Source organism: Podarcis cretensis (assembly GCF_951804945.1).
Source record: "Podarcis cretensis genome assembly, chromosome: 2".
NCBI classification, from domain to species: Eukaryota; Metazoa; Chordata; class Lepidosauria; order Squamata; family Lacertidae; genus Podarcis; species Podarcis cretensis.
The window spans coordinates 97,966,712-97,988,829 of record NC_137171.1 but is presented as its reverse complement, the minus strand read 5'-3'; the positions used below and the strand labels follow the sequence as shown (position 1 = coordinate 97,988,829).

The following is a 22,118-nucleotide window of genomic DNA, read 5'->3' as shown; positions in this document are numbered from 1 at the left end:
CAAGACTTTATCTTCTTTTGTTTAACTGCCCCCCTTAAATGATGCACACCACAGTTTACACTAAGATATACCATCGCTTCCTGTTTAATGTGAAATCCCCAAAGCCGTAATATACTAGTCTTATGGAATTAAATGCAGTTGAAATACCTTAATTATTGCCCAAAAGAGATTTAGCTCCTAGATACTTAATTGAACTAACAAGCTATTTAACAAATGTGTGAGATAAGAAAGGCAGCTTTCTATTTTGGCTGATTTTATGCACAATTTTACAACCTACTTCATCATATTTAGTTAAAACAATAAAATGAACCTAGGGTATAAATTTGAGGTTCATGCCTATTTAGCAGATGAAAAAAGGAGAAAGATAAGTGTAAGACAACTGATTTCCAGCACTTAAACTTTAATCATTCATAGGGAAACTACGTAGGCTAATTAATTCTGTCTACTTAATGAAAGAAACCACAGCGAAATCATATTCCTTTCTGGCAAACTTCATAGTTAACATGTCAGAATGTAAAATAAAACCAACCTGAGATTATTTTCAAAGCCATATGTCTATTTGTTACTCTTTTCTACCCCCTCCACTGTTCTGTTTGTCAAAACAGAAATCTTATACAGCTATTTAAAACAAACCACAAACGCTTAATGATACAGATCACAACAGCGAAGCTTCTCTTCGCTTCTCTTCTCCCCATCCCCCCACCTCCCCTTTCTCTGTTGAGCCTAATATTTGATTACTGTTAGTCAAATCAAGCTTTCAGGCAAATAATCTCCATTTTTTAAGTTAATGAGATGTGGTCATGTCGACAACAGCTTGCAGAAACTTTTGATTCCTGCAGGCTGTGCTGGCCTCTTCTACAGCAACTACTACTGTTTGAACGAGTCACGTTTGCCAAAATGACTGATATAGACAAGTGCACATTTAAAAGAGGCACTAATTAAAAAAATACCCACTGGTGTCAATTTAAATACCATGAGAATAAACTGTTATAGTAGCTTGGCTACCATCTCATGGCTTTCTCAGAGCACCTTTAATTCCAACTGAATGGAATTTTCATTGCAAATATACTCTTTGCATAAGAACACATTTTTCCCCTCCTCATCGTTGAGGAATTAAGGGTTTTGATATAATTAAACAAATTATGCTAATATTTGTTTCACATAAGCTATTAAGCAAGCCCCCCAGAACAAGTCCTAATTGAGAAAGCTCCAAAGAGCCGTACTGCTGAGATAAGCAGCAAATTTATACTGTTGATTTTAGAGCACCCATTTACAACTTATTTCTTTATTGGAACTCTGTCCTTTCTATAAGACCCCCAGCTATACTGAATATCACTGAAACAATTTTCATAACTCCTATTGGCCACAGTCAAATGTGCCCCACCCCACCAGTCCAAATGAATAGATAAGAGACCTGGAAAGAACTTTTTCCAAATTTTTTTTGACTTCTCAAAAGGTTTTCTGTTTTGGCAGGGAATTCAAACAGCACAGCTGTTCCGTAGCGTAAGCTGATGCGATACCAAAAGGGGGGGGGGGGAAGGGAACGGTTGGTGCTGAGAGGGTTATATCCATTTAAGGGGTTAAATATGCAATTACTGCTGACTAAAACCAGAGAGACATATAGATAAACAGAAGAAATGAAGTCCCCAGGTTCCATTCAGAAGCCTTCATCACATTACTACCAGACAGAAAACTCTTTAAGTACCATTTTCAGATGTTAAATCATTGTTCTTGCAGCACATATTCTCGCTATTCCTGGGGGAACAATATCTGAAGACAGCGTGCTAACAAATGCAATCCAGTAAACAGGCATTTTCTCTCTTGTTGTTAGTACCTTTGTGTTCCAGCTCCCAGCTCTGTCATCCATGCCTTCTCTCTGCTTTGAAGTTAAAGTACTGAATGAGCGTTGTCATCTATTATCCAGAGTGTGCATGTAGATTATAAATAAGAAATAAAAGTGACTTTCAGTACACTGCTTTTGCATTAGCAAGTTGCCTTCTCTGTTACCTCCTCTGTCCTTCATACTGCACTACCAACATTATATTAGAATCCAACTTCATCTCCTGCAGACTGAAAGGAACACCCTAGGAAAAATATGTGCACAGCAGACACACAAGTTTTATTGCAACAAACAAATCCTGCCTTTTAAACAGGCCTTCAATTTAGCTTTAAATATAAATATTTAGGCCTTGTTTGCAAAGGTCCCTTGGGCCCATCTGAGACTGTAAGTGGGTAGGGCTGGCTGAGAGGCGTAAGATGGGCCAAGGGAGAGTTGAGCTTGGGAAATGTAACAATTAACTGGGACTAAGAATATGGTGCATGAGAGACAGCAGACAAGGAAACGAGGAATAGGTTGATGGATTCCAGGGCTTGCAGCACCACTGCTCACAAGTATCAGAGCCCAAACTACCACTTTCAAGTTAATTAAAGGACTCTTCAATTTGCATTCTCGGACTTTAAACAACAGAACTCTATTAGTCGCACCGAAGTTTATTTGTTGGGGATAAATCATTATATGTGTGTGTATATACAGTGGTACCTCGGGTTATATATGCTTCGGGTTACATACGCTTCAGGTTACAGACTCCGCTAACCCAGAAATAGTGCTTCAGGTTAAGAACTTTGCTTCAGGATGAGAACAGAAATCGTGCTTCGGCGGCGCAGCAGCAGCAGATGGCCCCATTAGCTAAAGTGGTGCTTTAGGTTAAGAACAGTTTCAGGTTAAGTACGGACCTCCAGAACGAATTAAGTACTTAACCCGAGGTACCACTGTATATATATATATATATGATTGATCAACTATTTATGTTTAAAATCTTGTTTACAGTGGTGCCCCGCAAGACGAATGCCTCGCAAGACGAAAAACTCGCTAGATGAAAGGGTTTTCCGTTTTTCGAGGTGCTTCGCAAGACGAATTTCCCTATGGGCTTGCTTCGCAAGTCGAAAATGTATTGCGGGTTTGCTTCCTTTTTCTTAAAGCCGTTAATACCTGGGGAATCCGTGCTCCGCAAGACAAAAAATTGCAAGACGAAGCAACTCGCGGAACGAATTAATTTCGTCTTGCGAGGCACCACTGTATCTTATTTATATTGAGGCATATGGAATTATGCATGGCAAATTTAATGCACGGCACTGGTTCAGATTACTGAAACTAGCCAGATCAATGCTCTTCTCTATATATTCAGGCCAGCTCCTCAACGTTTTGTCACACGTTAGCGTGTGAAGGAACGTAATCCACAAGAGGAGAGGGGTTGGCTTGATCTATAATGGCTGAAGTCACCAGGCACCATTCTCCAGCCCTTTCTTTTTACACCTTTCAAAGTTAACAAGCCATCAGCTAGTTACTAATAACAAAATGTACCATATGGAACCAAATTGTGGCGCCAGCTCTAGTATTCTCATATGTTTTTTTCAGTCCACTAAAAAAAGTTCTCCTCTGCAATCAAGTTGCAAGAAAGAAAATTCCACCTAAACATGAGGAAGAACTTTCTGATGGAAAGAGCTGTTCAACAATGGAATGGTCTCCCTCAGAGGGTTGTGGACTCTCCTTCCTTGGGAGTTTTTAAGCAGAGGTTGGATGGTCATCTGTCATATATGATCTAGTTGAGATTCCTGCATCACAGGGGATTGGAATAGATGACCCTCAGTGTCCCTTTCAACTCTACAATTCTATCAGTAGGACTTACAAGTGAATTTAAACACGGTATTAGTCATGTGGAAACTGTAGCTAATAGTCTGAATGTGTGAAACTGCTAACATCAGTAATGCCCTGCTATGCCACCACAGATTACTCCCCCTTATTGTCTCATGCACCTCAGGGAGGTGGCAAGAGACAGCGACCTCTGATTACTCATTATGGGGTGATGGAAGCATTCAGCTTAAATATTTTGACTCGCCCTTATTTAATGAACATAGGATCAGGGTGTAAAGGTTGAATTAAGTACATCAGCACAAATGAAAGCTAAATGGCACATGTGAGAGTTAAACTGACATCTGTTTGGACTTGTTCTTGCCACTCACTAATGTCTGTCATTCAACTTCACTGCAGTAACACTGAGTCGGAATTTGGAATTCCTATTCTTTTACTACACTAAATAATAATAATAATCCCAGAAAACAAGATTTATTCTATTTCTTTGTTACACTTTGCCCTGACTCGCAAAATTTCAAACCAGCTATCCTGTCCCAAGATTTACACACCTGTCTTCCAAGGACAAAAAGGGAGGACATGGGGTTTATTCCAATTTACTTTCACAACAGCCCTGTGATACAGGTTGGGGTTAGGGATGCTGAAGGTCACCCTGTGAACATCATGGCTAAGTAACACTTTGAACGTAGTTTCCTCAGTCCATCTCTGACACTCAAAACATCTCACCAGAATAGCTCTCATGCGACTGGATTTTCTTGTTCAATGTTCCTTCTACGTGGCTGCCTCTCCTGGTGTGCCCCACGGAGGACCTTATGGTCTACAAGTAACAACACCCTGAAGATCCCAGGCCCCAGGGAGATTAGACTGGCCTCGACCAGAGCCAGGGCCTTTTCAGCCATAGCCCCAGCCTGGTGGAACACTCTCTCACAAGAGACCAGGGTCCTGCGAGATTTGACATCCTTCCGCAGGGCCTGCAAGATGGAGCTGTTCCGCCAGGCCTTTGGTCAGGGTTCAGTCTGACTCATTTTCTCTTTCTATAAGAACAAGCACAAAGGAGGTTTCCCAGCCCGCTCACAGGTCCTTATAATATCAGTGGAAACAGTTGGTCCTGGCGAGTATTAACCGCTTTCAGTTTTAATCTGAGGATTGTCATTTGTTCAGTTTTAATTTTAATTTTAATTTATTTGAATTAATTTTGGGATGCATTTTAATCAATTGATTGCTTCTTTTTATGCATATCATATAACTTATATGATGTTAGCCACTCTGAGCCCAGCTCCGGCCAGGGTACAAATTAAAAAATTGTTTAGTTTATTTATTCTTTATAACATCCACCTGCCATTTTTCTTCATTTAATATTTCCATCCGACTTTCCTTATAGATAATGCTATATTTATTGTTTTGTACACCAAGAATGATGGGTTTCAGTGGGCAGGATCCAGGTAATCTAGTTGTCACTGAAGTACAGTGGTGCCTCGCAAGACGAAATTAATCCGTTCCGCGAATCTCTTCGTCTAGCAGTTTTTTCGTCTTGCGAAGCAAGCCCATTGACGGCTTAGCGGATTAGTGCTATTAACGCTATTAGCGGCTTTTAGCGGGTTATCGGCTTAGCGGATAAGCAGATAAGCGGCTTGGAAAAGGGGGGGGAGGAAAAAAACCCCACAGGAACTCGCAAGACATTTTTGTCTTGCGAAGCAAGCCCATAGGAAATTCGTTTTGCGAAGCACCTCCAAAACAGAAAACCCTGTCGTCTAGCGGGTTTTCCGTCTTGCGAGGCATTCGTCTTGCAGGGCACCACTGTATCTGAGATGTTTGCAGGGCAAGGCGGTGGGTGAAATCTGCTCCTCACAGACAAAAGCACACTTGCCCATCGACTTGCTACTGCTTTCACCCCTGTCTAAGTAAAGGGCAGGCAGAGTCTGCCAAATTCTTGCTTGCATTGAGGTAGCATCATTAAAAAGCTGCAAGACTAAGTCTTGGGGAGTGGACCCTCTCCTTCCCAGTCTCCTTCCCTTTTGCGGCTGAGACAGGACTGGTTGTCTGTGTAGAAGTATCAAGAGACACCACTGCTGTAAAACATCACATGTGATTATATTTTTCAACCACGTGATGAGCTTTGAAGAATTGTGAATGACTCATGATTATGTGGCACACATATCTTTTTTCAATCTTCAGCTAACATTTGTTGATAGAAACACAGTAGAAAACGGGACAGCTGAGCCCAATCTACTTACAGCACAATCCTCTATGTGTCTATTCAGAGGTATGACCCACTGTGTTCAATGGGGCTTAATCCCAGGTAAGTGGATGAAGGACTGCAGCCTTAGAAAATGACAAAATGGTGAATTTTAATGACGACTGATATGTGTAATTTTTGTTTTCATTCCATGTAAGGCTTCCATGCTGATCTACATTGCCTTGTCTATGATATTGGGGAGGTTTCCACAGGCATGAACAAAATCAGATGTCCACATAAACAGCAGACCACTAAATGTCATAGCTGAGAACAATTTGCAAATTAAAGAGCGGAAACTAGTTTTTCCTGCCTATGGAGAAAACTTTATATTTTCGCTTGTACTTTATGAATCCTTTAGCATACCTGCAAGAGTACTCAGACAAATCTCTAATAGTTTATGCCAAACAACTGTCTTTTCATTTGTGGACTAGCATTCTGGGTAGAAGAAAAACAGCTAGTTAACAAAACATTTGAAAGAATTAAAAGCATCCTCCTCTGTGAGCAAAGAAACATTGCTAATCACTGCTAAGCCTTCATAATCCAGTCTTCACACAAGTTAAAAGTAAAGAACTCTCTGTAAAGTAGCTTCAAAAGGTCTCTGCTAATCAGCAGAACTTGGTGAATAATTCTGTGATAAAAATGGGTGTGTGTGTGTTTCATTCTGTATTTTTCTTTCCTATTATGAAAGGAGTTCAAACGTACCATGCAATAGTGAATCCGTGTGTCAATCCTCATGCCTGTCAATCAATGACAGCTATTCTGGATGACTTCAGTGGGACTTACGCTAAGGTAAGTGTGCAGGATTGCAGCCTTGGGAAAGTGATGTTTGGAAGTCCCAATGGAAGGATTTGATTGTTACTGACCTTATTAGGAAAACTTGCCAGTATATAATGCAAGTATCAGTGGCATCTGCTTTTGCAGTACTCCTTCATCTGAGTTTTAGCTTGCAGGGTTATTTCCCACCCCCGTGCCATCAGTGTTTGATTTGCACACAATCAGCTACAAAGGAAGGATGCATATTACTATAATTCAGGGTACGTATGGATGCTGCCTCTGCTGGATTGAGAGTGATTTTGTGGGTCTACATTCCCTGATACAATAATTTCCAGATCAGAACACAGCAGCATATTTCCAGAATTTTAAACAAACAGAATGTTAAGTTACATTTTAAACTACATTTTAAATTACATTTTAAATTACTTATTATAAATAAGACAAATACAAAATTTAATAAGTTCACAATTTCCCAAAACCTAGATAGTGTTTTTATTCTCATTTTTGTGAAAGGGTGTTTTACTGCAGAACAATTTTTTTGTTGTTGTTAAAACTTCTGGTTTTTTTCTTAACTCATTAGCAGAGTGACGATGTGGGACAGCTTGTACATCACTGTGCAGGCTAGTAGTGGTAACAGAGCACTGTATGGAAATGAAAGCAGCATCCTACCCCACTGCTAGCCACCCATCAGCAACAGTAGTCATCAGGTAAGGGTGATGGGTTGTCTGCCTCCCACTCAGTGCCTAGTTAGTGCTGGATTAAATCTTATCCTAGCCCTGTATGTCACTGAGATTCAGGATCAGTGATTTGCATTTATATAGACCAGTGGTGTCAAACTGGGCCCTCCAACTGTTTTGGGACTACAATTCCCATCATCCCTGACCACTGGTCCTGTTAGCTAGAGATGATGGGAGTTGTAGTCCAAAAACAGCAGAGGGCCAAGTTTGGCCACCACTGATATAGACAGATAGCTTCAGAAAACTGAGAATGGTGCATGTGCAGAATCTCTTCTAATAACATTCTGAAATACAGGAGTTCAACTAGAGTGAACCAAAGGGATACTGGAACCCCCTAAACCTTTATATATGTACCTCTCTATGCACATATTGCGGATGCGGGTGGCGCTGTGGGTTAAACCACAGAGCCTAGGGCTTGCTGATCAGAAGGTCGGAGGTTCGATTCCCTGCGACGGGGTGAGCTCCTGTTGCTCAGTCCCTGCTCCTACCAACCTAGCAGTTTGAAAGCACATCAAAGTGCAAGTAGATAAATAGGTACCACTCTGGCGGGAAAGTAAACGGCATTTCTGTGCGCTGCTTTGGTTTGCCAGAAGCGGCTTAGTCATGCTGGCCACATGACCCAGAAGCTGTACGCCGGCTCCCTCAGCCTATATAGTGAGATGAGCACCATAACCCTAGATTTGTCCGTGACTGGACCTAATGGTCAGGGGTCCCTTTACCTTTTTATGCACATAGGCAGGACAATCCTACGGTTCTGCAATGCTGGCAGCCTCTACAACACTGGCATATCATAGCTGTCATCCAATGCTTTACAAGCAGAAAAGTCTAGAGCACAACAGCGGCTACAGAAACAACAGTAGCAGCACCAACAGGTTCTTGTAGCGACAGAATCCTTTGTAAACCACTGCAACCCACGAACCACAAGTCGTTTGTTGATGATGCTTCCACACTGGCCATGCAAGAAAAACAGTAATAATGCCCATACATTCTATGAGCTCATTCACCCAGTACATGCATGGCCATCCCACAAAATGACAACAGACCATCTAGAAGGGACCACAGATCCTTTCTTAGTGTGGACGTATATAGCAAAAAACATTCATAATTTCTCCACGCATTGGTTTGAAAACCACAGCAACAACAAAAACACGTATCCTGCAAACAACCACCAATTGGGCAAGCAGACAACCTGCGCCAGAAAGAGAATCAAGAAATGCCATTCCAATCAGAACAGGAAGAAGATACATGATGGGGCCTTTGAAATCTCCCAGAGGTCTAGTCAATGGCAAACCACCTCCCCTTCCTTCATGCAGGGAATCCAGGGAGTACAGCCATATGGGCAGTTACTGAAGGGTCCCAATGTGTGAGTAACTGAAAAAAGGCTGCTGGCGGAAACCCATCACTACACAGACATTACTACAACACTACATATTCCTCCCTGTTGGAACAGCATTGCGCTCCACCATCATAAAAGGGTATGAGAACCAACCAATCCCATCCAGTAAGTCAATGACTCTTAGGCAAAGGTTTAAAAAAATACTCAAAATAAACAAACAACTCCATAGCCACCAAATTTTGGGCAAATTAGGAAACCCAGCTTGTTGAAAGTTGTGGTGGTAGCAAAGTACAACACACTACGGGCTCCTTCAGACAGACCTAGAGTGCAGCCTTGTATATACTTACTAGGGAGTTAGCCTCATCGACAGCAGTGGAAGTCACCTCTGAGTAAGTACGTATACAACTGTGGTCGAAGGGCTGTATCCAACTGGACCCCCCGCCCGAAAAAACCCCACATTGCCTGTAAAGGGTTAGGGGACGATTTGGAACAACTGGGGAGGTGGTGTTGGGTATTCAGGGGTTTGTGAGACTATATGAACACTGCCTTTCTTCCCTGGTCCGCTGAAGGGAGCATCCACTTGATCTAAGAGAGAGACAGAACTGGATCTAACCATGTGCCCCTGTATTTCAAACCCTTACAGTGATTTACATATTATTCAAAGACTCCTAGCTGAACAGCTGAATTGCCTCCAATGAGAAGCACTGTAGGTGAAGGTTATGTGAAAGCTTTGCCTGTGTTACCTGATCTTCTGTTTTACACATAAATACGTCAGCTGATACTGCAGCCACCGAGTGATGAACAAGCATGTATGTGAGCAAGCCTTCATGACTGAAAAAGATGTGACTTGGAAAGAAAAGAAAAAAGAAAAGAAAAGAAAAATCACCTGAAGACACCCATAATACATATATATATATATATATATATATATATATATATATATATATATATATATCGCTATTCAAGCAGGTTATGAATATTTTTAGTATTTCTTAAAACAGAGAATCATAATGGCTTCAAAATGCACAAAGTAGTGCCACAGATGGTAATGCTCAAATTACATTTACAACGTGAAGCCTGAAAAAAAAAATTCTATTTTTGTACGTTTTAATTGACAAGAAATATTTGGTTTACCTGGGCCGTGAAGCATGAAAATGAGCAAGTGTGAATCAAGTTTAAATTTAAAAGCAGTGTGAAATGAGCTATTCATGAGGGCTTCACAATTTACAATTTACAGAGGGAATACTATTTTCTTTTACAGAAACAGAATTTTATGGTTTCTAGTACATATACGCTGACTTACCAAGTGAAGCTGTTCCGAGTGGCGAATAGTCAGGCAGACCCAGCTGTCCACTGGATGGCTGAATAGACTACTGGAATGTTATGTTCACAGACAAAATTAATTTAATTTAGCTCAACTTGGAGCTTAAGCTTTGAAGCTGTCCCACATAGCTATTTGAGCAAAAGCAGCTTCAGGAAGGGGAAAATGGAGTGGAGTGGCAGAGAAAGCAAGGGGTGCTTAATTCTTCCTCTACAGCTCTGCTTCCCCAACCACTGCTACTGCCCTAGGGTTCCTAAGTTGTATCCATCAGTCTCAGAGCCACCCGCAACTCATCTGTAGTATAGGGCAATAATAATTCATGTTGACTATCTTATCTTAATGTACAGTATACACCAAATGTTTTGAGTATACAATATAAATACTAGTTAGCTTCTCTTAAGCACTGCACCGATTCTTCAGTGTATGATTCTCAGGAACACAAATGATTTAAAACAACAAAACGTGATATAAAGTATTAAAAATACAGCAGCAGTAGACATTAAAACCCAATACAGCTATAAAGTGAATGCTAAAAAGCAATTGTAAAACATGGCCTGGGTGCACTAAAGAAAAGTATTTACTTGGCACTGAAACGAGATCAACATCGGTACTGCACAAGTTTCTCTTAGGATAGCATACTATGTGCAAGTTTCCATGACTGATAAAGCCCTCTCTCCCCAGTCACGACCTACCTAATGTCAGATGGAGCAGAGGCTCAGAGAAGCACTACTCATGATGAACAATGGGTTTTGGGATTGCAATTATGGTGCTGGAGGAGACTCTTGAGAGTGCCATGGACTGCAAGAAGATCAAAGCTATCCATTCTTAGGGAAATCAACCCTGAAGTGCTCACTGGAAGGACAGATCCTGAATCTGAGGCTCTAATACTTTGGCCACCTCATGAGAAGAGAAGACTCCCTGGAAAAGACCCTGATGTTGGGGAAAGATTGAGGGCACAAGGAGAAGGGGACGACAGAGGACGAGATGGTTGGACAGTGTTTTTGAAGCTACCAACATGAGTTTGATCAAACTGCGGGAGGCAGTGGAAGACAGGAGTGCCTGGCGTGCTCTGGTCCATGGGGTCACGAAGAGTCGGACACGACTAAATGACTAAACAACAATAGCAAGCTAATGAACAGCATTTTGAATTGTCTGTGGAAACAGTCCAGCAGCCAGTTTAAGTACTGGCCGGATACATTCTATGTAGCTGGTCCCTGTTAGAAGCCTAGCAGCTGAATTGCATATTAACTGAAATATCCAGTCTTCAAGGCAGCCCCACAGACAATGCATCTGAGAATTTACCAGGCCTTAGATGAAACTCTCAATAGCGGGAAGTGTGGTGGTGTTCACCTATCCTTTGTATTACACCAACCTTAATGCTGCCTTGTTTCTCCCAGTAATCTGCAACATGACTAGTGAGAGGTCAAGGGAGCAACACAGCTCCCCACCCACCCATAAAGTCCACTGCCCGGTTATACTATAGCAGGTATGGGGAAACTGGGAAATTGGCCCAAGCAAGTATGGCCAATGCTCAAGGACAAGGGGAGTTTTAGTCCAGCAGCAAGTAGATGGTCACAGGTTCCCGAACTCTGACCTGTAATTTCCATATGACATGGGAAATGATCTCCTGTAATTATTTAAGATCAAACTGAGCAAACTATTCTGTAATAATATATTTGATGTAACTTAAAAGTACCCCTTCAGTTAACATAGCTTACATTCATGGGTGCTTTTTTATGGGTGTAACCTATGCTGGGCAGTATCTTTCACTCATTCTTATTTTCATGAGAAAGATGATTGGAAAATGTATATTTTAAAAAAGGGAAGTGTGGGGGAGGGGACAATATGTCTATGAAAATGTAGCGTAGAAAAAAAACTTACAAACCCCTGCATTTTCACCTATTATTAGGAACTTCAAATATAATAAATACTGACAAGCTTTCTTTCACTTCTCTATTACCATCATATTTTCCTTTAATGGTTTAAATTAACTCTTTAAAAGTTTTCACAGTTGTTTTTCTTTCTTTTTAAAGGGGAAATGCATCCTTTGAAAATATTAAATACATGGCTCCAAACATGTGAACACACCTTATACCTACACAGATAATACAAAATGAAAACTCTGATTGTAGCCTCAAGCCTTGATAGTGTCAATGTAGTACAAATAAGATAAAAGGGTGTGTGTTTTTTAAAAAAATCTACCTAATGGACTGTGCTTTTTACTGAAATAAATCAGAGATCCTAAAAACGAAAAGAGACAAAAACAGTATCTACCTTAATGCGATTTTTAATTTCTGTCATTGTGCTGCTTTTATATTTCTAAGTTCTCTGAGACAGAAGCTCTCCTGAGAAGCAAAAGATATTTTACACACATTTTTCTATCTACTGAAAGAGGTATATTGTGCCCTTCAGTGAACATAAAATTGATATTATCATGTCTTAGTTTATATACCACTACTTAACCTTCAGATTAAAAGTTATTAGATTTGAATGACTAAAAAGATATCATGTTACCTTCCATTCAACATCGAGTGATCAGAAAACTTGAGGGGTAAAGGCAAGTGCAGTAAGACTGCTTTGCTGGTACAATTCCCCATCCACTTCCATGTACCTGCGTTGCCCAAAGGCATGGAAGGGTCTGCTTTGCAAGCACATAACTGGAAATAATGATGGAAGGAACAAATTCCTTTCTGTTGTCAAAGTGGGTAATGGTTCCCTCTCAAATTATTCACTACCGGAAAAGCAATCCCACTCATGAAAACCCAACAATAAAAATATACTCTAGAGCCAGCCCTGAAGAATGTATGGGGAGAAAAGATTCCTTCACATCATCAAAACTGGTCCTCCAAGTTACTTAATCTGCCCATAAAAGGGGTGAGTGGAAGGTTCCACCCCCTTCTCTCCCCTAAAGTTCAGGCAAACCTAAAGAATGGGGTGGGCTGTGGGAGAAGGGAGAGATCATGGAAATCAGAGAGAGGCACCTTTTCTGACCATAAACTCTGACAGGAGAGTTCTTTCAAGAGGTAATGCCTAGGGTAGGAGATGGTGTGAAAGTCACCTTCCATCCACCTCCTTCAGTGGGCACATATTTGGATCCAGCCCTAAGTCTCTGACTGCCCTCACCTCCAGCAACTAATCCCCAGTCTTAACCATGACTTTGCTGTGCCTTTGGCCTCATTTACTACATCAAAAACTTTATCTCCTCCCTACACAATTTGGCAGTGGCTGGGTATGACAATATATCATGTATCTTCTGAATTAACTTCTTTATTCAAATATATTCCGCAACTTCAAGACTTGAATGTCACCTCTGCAACATTCATGCACATAGAATCCAGATAGTGCTCCTTTTTTTGGACAAATTATCCACAGAATGTCCCTGAAATCTATGAATGGGACAGTGTTAAATATTGAACATTGCATTCAGTAGGACTTATGACATGTGCAATGTGTACACACACACTTCCAGCCTTAAAGTTATGGAAAAGTAAGAGTATGCCAGATTATTCATTATTACTTTAGGGGTGTGTCAATGAAACATCATGCACACAACTTCATTTGTATTGTTCTGAACTAAACCATGAGTACACATATTAAGGCAGATATTTAGCTTAAGTTTTCAAAACAACATGAGTGACTCTTCATAACTACATCAAGCTGCAGTTCAAACACAAAACGATGAAAGAAACAGTTTCCTACATGAAGTGTTATTTCTCTGCGTAAACTTTCATCTTGTTCCTCTATGCACTGCTTGCATATGTAACTATTCTATGTTGTCATAAAAGCACTCGTCTCCTAATCATTTTATCAAGCAATGTGAACACTACCTAAAAATATATACTCCAGGGAAATGATAAGATTTACATCAGGGGTAGGCAACCTAAGGCCCGTGGGCCGGATGCAATCCAATTGCCTTCTCAATCCAGCCTGTGGACGCTTCGGGAATCAGTGTGTTTTTACATGAGTAGAATGTGTCCTTTTATTTAAAATGCATCTCTGGGTTATTTGTGGGGCATGGGAATTTGTTCATTTTTTTTTCCAAAATATAGTCCGGCCCAACACATGGTCAGAGAGACGGTAGACCGGCCCATGGCTGAAAAAGATTGCTGACCCCTGATTTACATTATACATACACTACCAATTTTGCCAGCTGACCACTAGCTTGCCAATAAATGCAGGCACACTTGCAAAATATCTGTGCACATCTGTCCACATAATGACCTTTTCCTCTTGCCATTCTGGCAAATAAATCTGCAACCAGCGTAGCTTAACCCGTCCACAAAGCACGGGCTCCTAAATGTTAAAAAGAATGTTGGATTGAGTTTGTCACCATTTAAATCTATGGCATCAAAGCGGAACAGTTTATCATTGAAAAGAAGTTTGTGTTTCTGCTGCTGAGCAACACAGCTTTTCAGGTCTTCCTATTATAATGCCTACTCCAATTTCTCCACCTCTCCTTTTTGAAACCATAACAATACTTAATGATCCAAATACCTGACTAGCTGTAAAACAACCATTTTAAATAACAGATGTTTCCCTAAAACTTTGCAAGAACTGAGAAAGGAAACTTGTCCAAATATTATGGCCAATGCTAGATATTTTTAAAGCAACTGAAAGCTGCATGCCTCCGTGCATGCACAAAAATCCCAACCAGAATTCTACGCTTTGTTATTATCATGGTCATATTTTCTGTGGTCCAGCATGACCTAAAACAGCCAGCCATGCTGATCTTTTAATACATACTTCATAGGATGTGATGCTTCCCTCCAGCAATTTGATGCTCCCAGAACACTCTGAGGCATCTCATTTCCTTGTCAAAGCTTCTGTCCTGTTCTCCAGTGTCTAAGCTTCACATCTTTCTAAGAACAAGGAGCTCCCCTAGGCTACTCCAGTCTTCAACATGGGTAGCCTCACTCATGATTCAATTATCTACTGAAGGCTTCATTGGGATGTGTGGTGACCAACATTATTGTTGCTACTGAGTTACTGTAGGCTGATTATTCTCAACATTTATAACAAAGGCAGATTCTGACAAAATATATTAAAAAATTGTCCAGTAGCACCTTAGAGACCAGCTAAGTTTGTTCTCGGTATAAGCTTTCATATGCATGCACACTTCAGATACACCGAGTCACCAGACCCTTATATATAGTGGGAGGGTAGTGGGAGATGGGCTCAATGGGTATGGTAAACCTGTTGACGACTGTTAACGACTGCAATTAGTCCTACAGGAAAAAGCAAGGGGTAGTATGCAGATGATTAGCCTATGTTATGAGACAGGAATCCAATATCTCTATTAAGACCAGGTCTCTCCAGTTTTCAGTTTAGTGATAAGTTGTAATTCAGCAACTTCTCTTTCAAGTCTGTTTCTGTAGTGTAATGATTATCACATTCCAAGCTGGTTTTCTGTAGTGTAGTGGTTATCACGTTCGAACTGGTTTTCTGTAGTGTAGTGGTTATCACGTTCTAACTGGTTTTCCGTAGTGTAGTGGTTATCACGTTTGAGCTGGTTTTCCGTAGTGTAGTGGTTATCACATTTGAACTGGTTTTCTGTAGTGTAGTGGTTATCACGTTCTAACTGGTTTTCCGTAGTGTAGTGGTTATCACGTTTGAGCTGGTTTTCTGTAGTGTAGTGGTTATCACGTTCTAACTTGTTTTCCGTAGTGTAGTGGTTATCACGTTCGAGCTGGTTTTCCGTAGTGTAGTGGTTATCACATTCAAACTGGTTTTCTGTAGTGTAGTGGTTATCACGTTCAAACTGGTTTTTCCGTAGTGTGGTGGTTATCACGTTCGAGCTGGTTTTCCGTAGTGTAGTGGTTATCACGTTCTAACTGGTTTTCCGTAGTGTAGTGGTTATCACGTTCAAGCTGGTTTTCTGTAGTGTAGTGGTTATCACGTTTGAACTGGTTTTCCGTAGTGTAGTGGTTATCACGTTCTAACTGGTTTTCTGTAGTGTAGTGGTTATCACGTTCAAACTGGTTTTCCGTAGTGTAGTGGTTATCACTTTTGAACTGGTTTTCTGTAGTGTAGTGGTTATCACGTTCTAACTGGTTTTCTGTGGTGTAGTGGTTATCACGTTCAAACTGGTTTTCTGTAGTGTAGTGGTTATCACGTTCGCGTCACGCACGAAAGGTCCCCGGTTCAAAACCGGGCAGAAACAGCCTTACACGCAGATTCTGACATTACACATTCAAAATATGGTACACACACCAATAATGTGTGTTTAAATGTCATGTAGGAAGCATCTGCTTTCAAGCGAAGAACGACACTGACTCCAGAAAATGTAAATCTTTGCTAGAGGCAGGTATGCAGATCATCCTACCCAGATGGCATTTGCTTGCAAGAGTTGTGTTCACACATGGCTTTTCAAAAGTAACGCCTGAAGCTGAACAGATCTTCTCCCTTCTCAACCACATAGATTTCAGATTTAATCTCCTCCCTCCTACTCCCTCACATTATTCAGAAACATCCAATTTTGCCAATATTTTACTTTTCTGTTCATTCTTTCTTTCCATTTTGGATCTATTTTTAAGCATTTGCTCTTAATGCAAGGTATTTTTTTAAAACAGATATTTGTAATGGGTTAAAACATTTGTAATGCCCCAAGTTTTCCCTATGATCAAGGTGACATGGTCAGCTACTCTACAGCTAAGGACTCTCCCTTTCTTTATCCCAAGTTTTCAGCATGATAGACACAAGTAAAGTAGGGATGAACTGAGATAAGCTCCTCTTTATAGAGAAGTACACACCTCATTCTTTTTTGTTCATAGCAAATATGCATGCCCCCGCATGTGCAAGAAACACTGGAATGCAGAGCTTTCCCATGAATAACTTCTACATATGTGCTTAAAAGTTTGTCACTGTTCATGTTAAATATCATCTTATGACACAAGACTGAGTACCCACTAAACCTTTTCTTTATGTGCTTTGTACATATACCCCCCCCCCAATTTCAGTGAAGAGCTATGAATAGCATATATCTTATTTATTTAATTTTTTAAGTTCATTTGTGTTTTACAGCTTTATACCTTGCAAATGAACATATTTTACTGGGATATCGTTTAAGTAGCCTGTATTTCCTTACTTTGCACAAAATAATAACCGAATTGTACCTGTTGCTGTGCTTTCTAGGTTGTATGGAAAAACAGGTATACTGTACTTCTGAAATTTAGTCTTTCATTTTTTTCCTTAGCGGAATATACCCTCAAGGACATGGCTCTCTCATTTAGCTTAACCACACAGGTGCACCACAATCCCATTCAAGAAAATTAAAGCCACAGCAACAAGTTGCTATAAAAGCATTATGCTTAGTTGCTGTTCAAGGCTGCGTGTTCACCCAGCAATTATCATTGGTATGTGCCAATCCAGGGAGGGAGGGTGGAGTGACATCAGTTCACTGGATAAAATTATTAAAAAATATATTAATGAAGCTGGTTCTTATGCAGCCATACACCCATTAGGAATCATTGCAGGTAGCCTACAAAGGAGAACTAGGTACTTGACAGAGAACCAAATCAGAAGTACCCTTCACTGATACTTCCGACAATGCAATACAGTTGTCAAAAAGAAGAGGAGAAATGAAGAATTTACATTGCAATGCTGTCAGGAAACAGCAGTTCTACTTAACAGCCATTCAGATTTATTGAATGAGCATTTTATAGCAAGCATTCTGTTAAGTGACCCGAGAGCATATGTTGTATAGGGAGAAACAACTAAACAGTATGCTGCATGCTTGCTGTAGCTGTTTGAAAACAACTTTTTTTTTTCCTTTTTCAGCATTAACAGTACCTAGAAACAGTATCTGGAAACCACCGCCATCAAATACACTGTGATACAGTTTTTGAGGATTGTTTGGATAGTACACTCATTTATAAACAAACAAACAAAATACACATGCACACATGTTTAGTATGGATGTGTTATTAAACTAGCAAGTTGTCTGCTTCATAAAAGAAAATTCTATGACAAAAGAAAAAGGGAAGTGTATGGAGACCTATGGACAAGACTATAAACCAAAGGTGACTTTATATAAGCCAAACGCAAAACAGACAGTTATAACTAGGTATGAACTAAATACTCATTCCTTTAAATTCCATTAAATTCATCTCCTTGAGCATTCAGGTGGGTTGCTGCTGAGTGACGTGATACAATGCATATGATGATTATTACTTCACTCAGCAGTGACCCCTCTGGTTCATTATGGCGTGGTCTTGATTATAGGTAGGTTAGAAGGTGGTAGCCATGATGTTGATGAATATTTGGTGAAAAGAGAAATGGCAAATATATGTAATACAGTTTTTGGATCTCTGAGCTGCCAGATACTCCATTAGAATGTATTATCATGCTGCTGTGGAAGTTATAAGATGGCTTTAACAAAATTTCAAAGTATTAACTTATTTCATTTGTTGCTGTGTATTATTATTATTATTATTTTAAATGGTAGCTAGTCTGTGATTTTGTATGAAGAGCAATATAGAAATGTGTACCAGCAAAAACAGATTGGAAAGAAGCAAAAGGTTTAGAAAAATGCAGATACACTAACAATGGAATTAGCTCATTTTGCTGTGAAGTCTCTTGGAGAAGAAGGCTTTTGTGTACAGTGTAGTTCCAACATATTTTACTGTTCTTATTCTCTTTCACTGTCCTATATTAATCAAAGCTGTAACCCCTGTTGTCTTTGCACTACGATTCAGAATGTGCCCCTGGCGAAGAATGAGGGAAAAGTCAACAGGAATTAAGTTTCAGTGCAACTGTTTACTCAACTGTGGCCTGCACTTATTGAAATTTTATCCATGGTTTTGTATGACTACTGCAGTAATGAATTCAGCATGGCTGTGATTTTCTCACTGATTGTATTCTCACTTCAAATAAGAGACCCATAGTAAGAAAACGGCTGAAATAACTGTCTATTGCATTTAACATCATGTGACTCTCAAAACAGCTAAACTGTAGTGGAATTATGTTGTGTGCGTTTTTTCCAAGGGGGGGGGGGAAATAGCAACGTTGGCTGACTGCAATGTGTTTTCAACTCCTGTTTTCTACTGTACAACTACCTGCTGACAAGAGCATCATGTGCTCTGAAGAGTATTTACAAAGCTGCCAAATAACTTACTTAAAATACTTCAAGAATACATTCAGCATTACAGCAGACCAAGATTGTAGTGACACACAGAACCCTCAGAAGCCCACCCCTTCTTCTTCCTTTTAATGACCCGCATTATGAAAGCTTGTTTTAAAAGGTACAATTATGATTCATTTCCCCCAATTCCAATATTACAGATACATGCAATATGTATTTTTAAATGTATTTTTAAATCTTTTATTGATAGACGTGTTGCTAACTTGATCATAATGGGGAAAATCCAACATTGCTCTAATGGACTTCCGTCACACAACAGGACTTCCCCTTTCTCTCTTTCCCCAATATATCCCTTCCATACCAGATTCGGGGTGCATATGGGGGTCTGCAGGGAAGGAAGGAGGAAAACCAGAAATCCCATTGTGTAAGGAGACGTCCGTTCCCAGTTGCATATGGATACCACCGGATTTCATCCAACCTTATTTCGTTGTATAAGTGCATATTCACAAACATTATTTTGTTCAGTCATCAATGGACGACAGACTCAAGCTATGAACTCTTGATCTTTCTGACAAGAGTATTGAAAAAGTAATTCCGATTGGATAAATGAAACATTCATTTTAAATTTGCCCTACAGGACACAAACCACAGATAAAAACCTAGTTTCTTGATCTTTTTACATGGTCAAGTCTTCTCCCCCTGCACCCTCCAGGTAGTGAAATCTGGATATGTACCTGCTGCTGTTGAAGGTGGGCTAGGTCTGCTGCACCAATTTCCACTGAAGGTGTCTCTCCGTTTGATCTTGCTTCCCGTAGGCTGCACTCTAGTATATGGCTACCAGCGCTTGCTCCATTCTGAATGGCTGAACCGTTACTTTTTGTCTCAGTCCCAGATTCTTGCATCATGACTCAAAAACCTGAAATAATTCAATGGAGGAAAAAGGGAGAATAAAGCAGCTGTTGAAACACTTGTACATTAAGATATATCTTGTTTTAAAGCTTGCCGTAAACATTTGACCTTTCCCTTTGTACAATTTGTGCTTTCATTAATGGTTCAAGCCACCACCAGTTTATGTTTATTTGTTGGTATAGCTATATCATCAGTAAATTCTTTTTCTAAATATAGCAGCATTTACTCAACAGCTTTCCCCCCTCTCAGATATATCTGCAGACGTAGATATGCAAGCTCTAGAATTCGATTTCTTTAATTGTATCTGAACACTTCACTTAAAACCTATAATACATTCTACGTGGTACAATATGATATAGCAACAGGATGCTTGCCGGCTTGCTGTAGGAGGATGTTGTGGGCGACAGACTTGAAAAAGAGCACATACATACTCAGATGCAAAGCATCACCTATCATCCACACCTTAGGCCTAGGGCATTGCCCCCACCCTAGGGGCTGTCCTTTGGAATGAACAGTATCAGAGCCCTAGTGAAAGCCACCCTCTTAATCAGCCGTGAAAAGGAGACCTGATTATCAGAAATGGATGACAACCCAAGCCAAACAACAACAATTTATTTTCACGGTTGAGCTACGCTTACAGGGAAAACGAAGGCACCCGAGAGCCACTAGTGAATTTGAACATTTAAATGTGAATAATGTGGGCAAATAAAACTAGTATCCAAGTTGTATTACTTGAGAAACAAATGATTAAGGGCTTTGTCCAGCATCTGCAATAATACCCAGCTCTAACTCCTGATTCAAAATAAAGGCAGAAAAAGCTTCCTAAGCACCCCCCCTTTTTTTAAAACATTATACTGGCAGAATGGGAACTGATGCAGTGGAGTTCCTTCCCATGCATTCTGAGTAACTTGAGAAACTCTGGACCACAAGGAATAGCACCTCCCTATACCTTGCCGACAAAGTTAAAGCCATGGTTTTCCCAGTAGTGATGTATGGAAGTGAGAGCTGGACCATAAAGAAGGCTGATCGCCGAAGAATTGATGCTTTTGAATTATGGTGCTGGAGGAGACTCTTGAGAGTCCCATGGACTGCAAGAAGATCAAAGCTATCCATTCTTAAGGAAATCAGCCCTGAGTGCTCACTGGAAGGACAGATTGTGAAGCTGAGGCTCCAATACTTTGGCCACCTCATGAGAAGAGAAGACTCCCTGGAAAAGACCCTGATGTTGGGAAAGATGGAGGGCACAAGGAGAAGGGGACGGCAGAGGATGATATGGTTGGATAGTGTTCTCAAAGCTACCAACATAAGTCTGACCAAACTGTGGGAGGCAGTGGCGTGCTCTGGTCCATGGGGTCACGAAGAGTCGGAAACGACTGAACAACAACAACAAAATGGAGAGAAGGCATACTTTTTATGAGTTAATTAAACAGCTTCTGAGGGATGCAAGAAGGGGAAATCCGCTCTTAAATGAAGGGAAAGGGGAGAAAATTAAGAATAACTGTTGTTCAACAAAGGCATTATGGCGTAATTATGATCTAGAACAAAAAGTAGAAGTGGTTCAAATAGAATAAAACAGTTGCTAAAAATCTGGCTGATTGATGTATGAAACTATAGCACTTTTACAAGCTTCGTAAATTGAATCATTTGTGGAGCTCTTGAACAGTAGCCTTTCCCCAGCTCCTAAAACAGAGGCAAAATATTCTGAGGGTGGGGTGGGGAGATCACACCTGGTAGAATGTATTTTTTAAAATTGCCACACACCTTAAAGTTATAAGATCCCTCTGATGGTCTGACTCTTGGAGGACTATACTCCTTTGGCTTGTTTTCCTACACCTAAAGCACCTTTTTCCATACAAAGCAATTCTCCCTCCTATCCCCAGTTATTTGTGTAGTTCCTTCAGTCTCATTATTCCACCTTTCATCATTTTTAGTTGTTTTGTTAATATTGATTTATAGATTTAAATTGTTTTTCTGATGATTTGCTAATTATTCCGTATGATTCTTTCTTTGTGATGTTCTATTATGTTATTGTTATTTATTGTTTGCAAGTCACCTTGTGATTCATTTCAATGAAAAG

General features: G+C 40.2%; 1 protein-coding gene across 16 annotated transcripts in view; it reads right to left on the bottom strand.

Annotated features, from left to right (window-relative positions):
• Positions 1 to 22,118, bottom strand: part of FOXP1 (forkhead box P1) — a 549,153-nt gene that overhangs the window by 215,119 nt on the left and 311,916 nt on the right. For 15 of the 16 annotated variants that reach the window (XR_013834841.1, XM_079961999.1, XM_079962007.1 and 12 more), the window contains one exon: positions 19,867 to 20,048. Coding sequence is in view for 15 of the 16 variants with exons in the window: in XM_079961999.1 (XP_079818125.1) it covers positions 19,867 to 20,037 (171 nt within the window). In the remaining variant the exon portion in view is untranslated. Of the gene's footprint in view, positions 1 to 1,834; positions 1,914 to 19,866; positions 20,049 to 22,118 lie in introns of those variants that run through there. The other variant, XM_079962003.1, reaches the window with a different exon arrangement.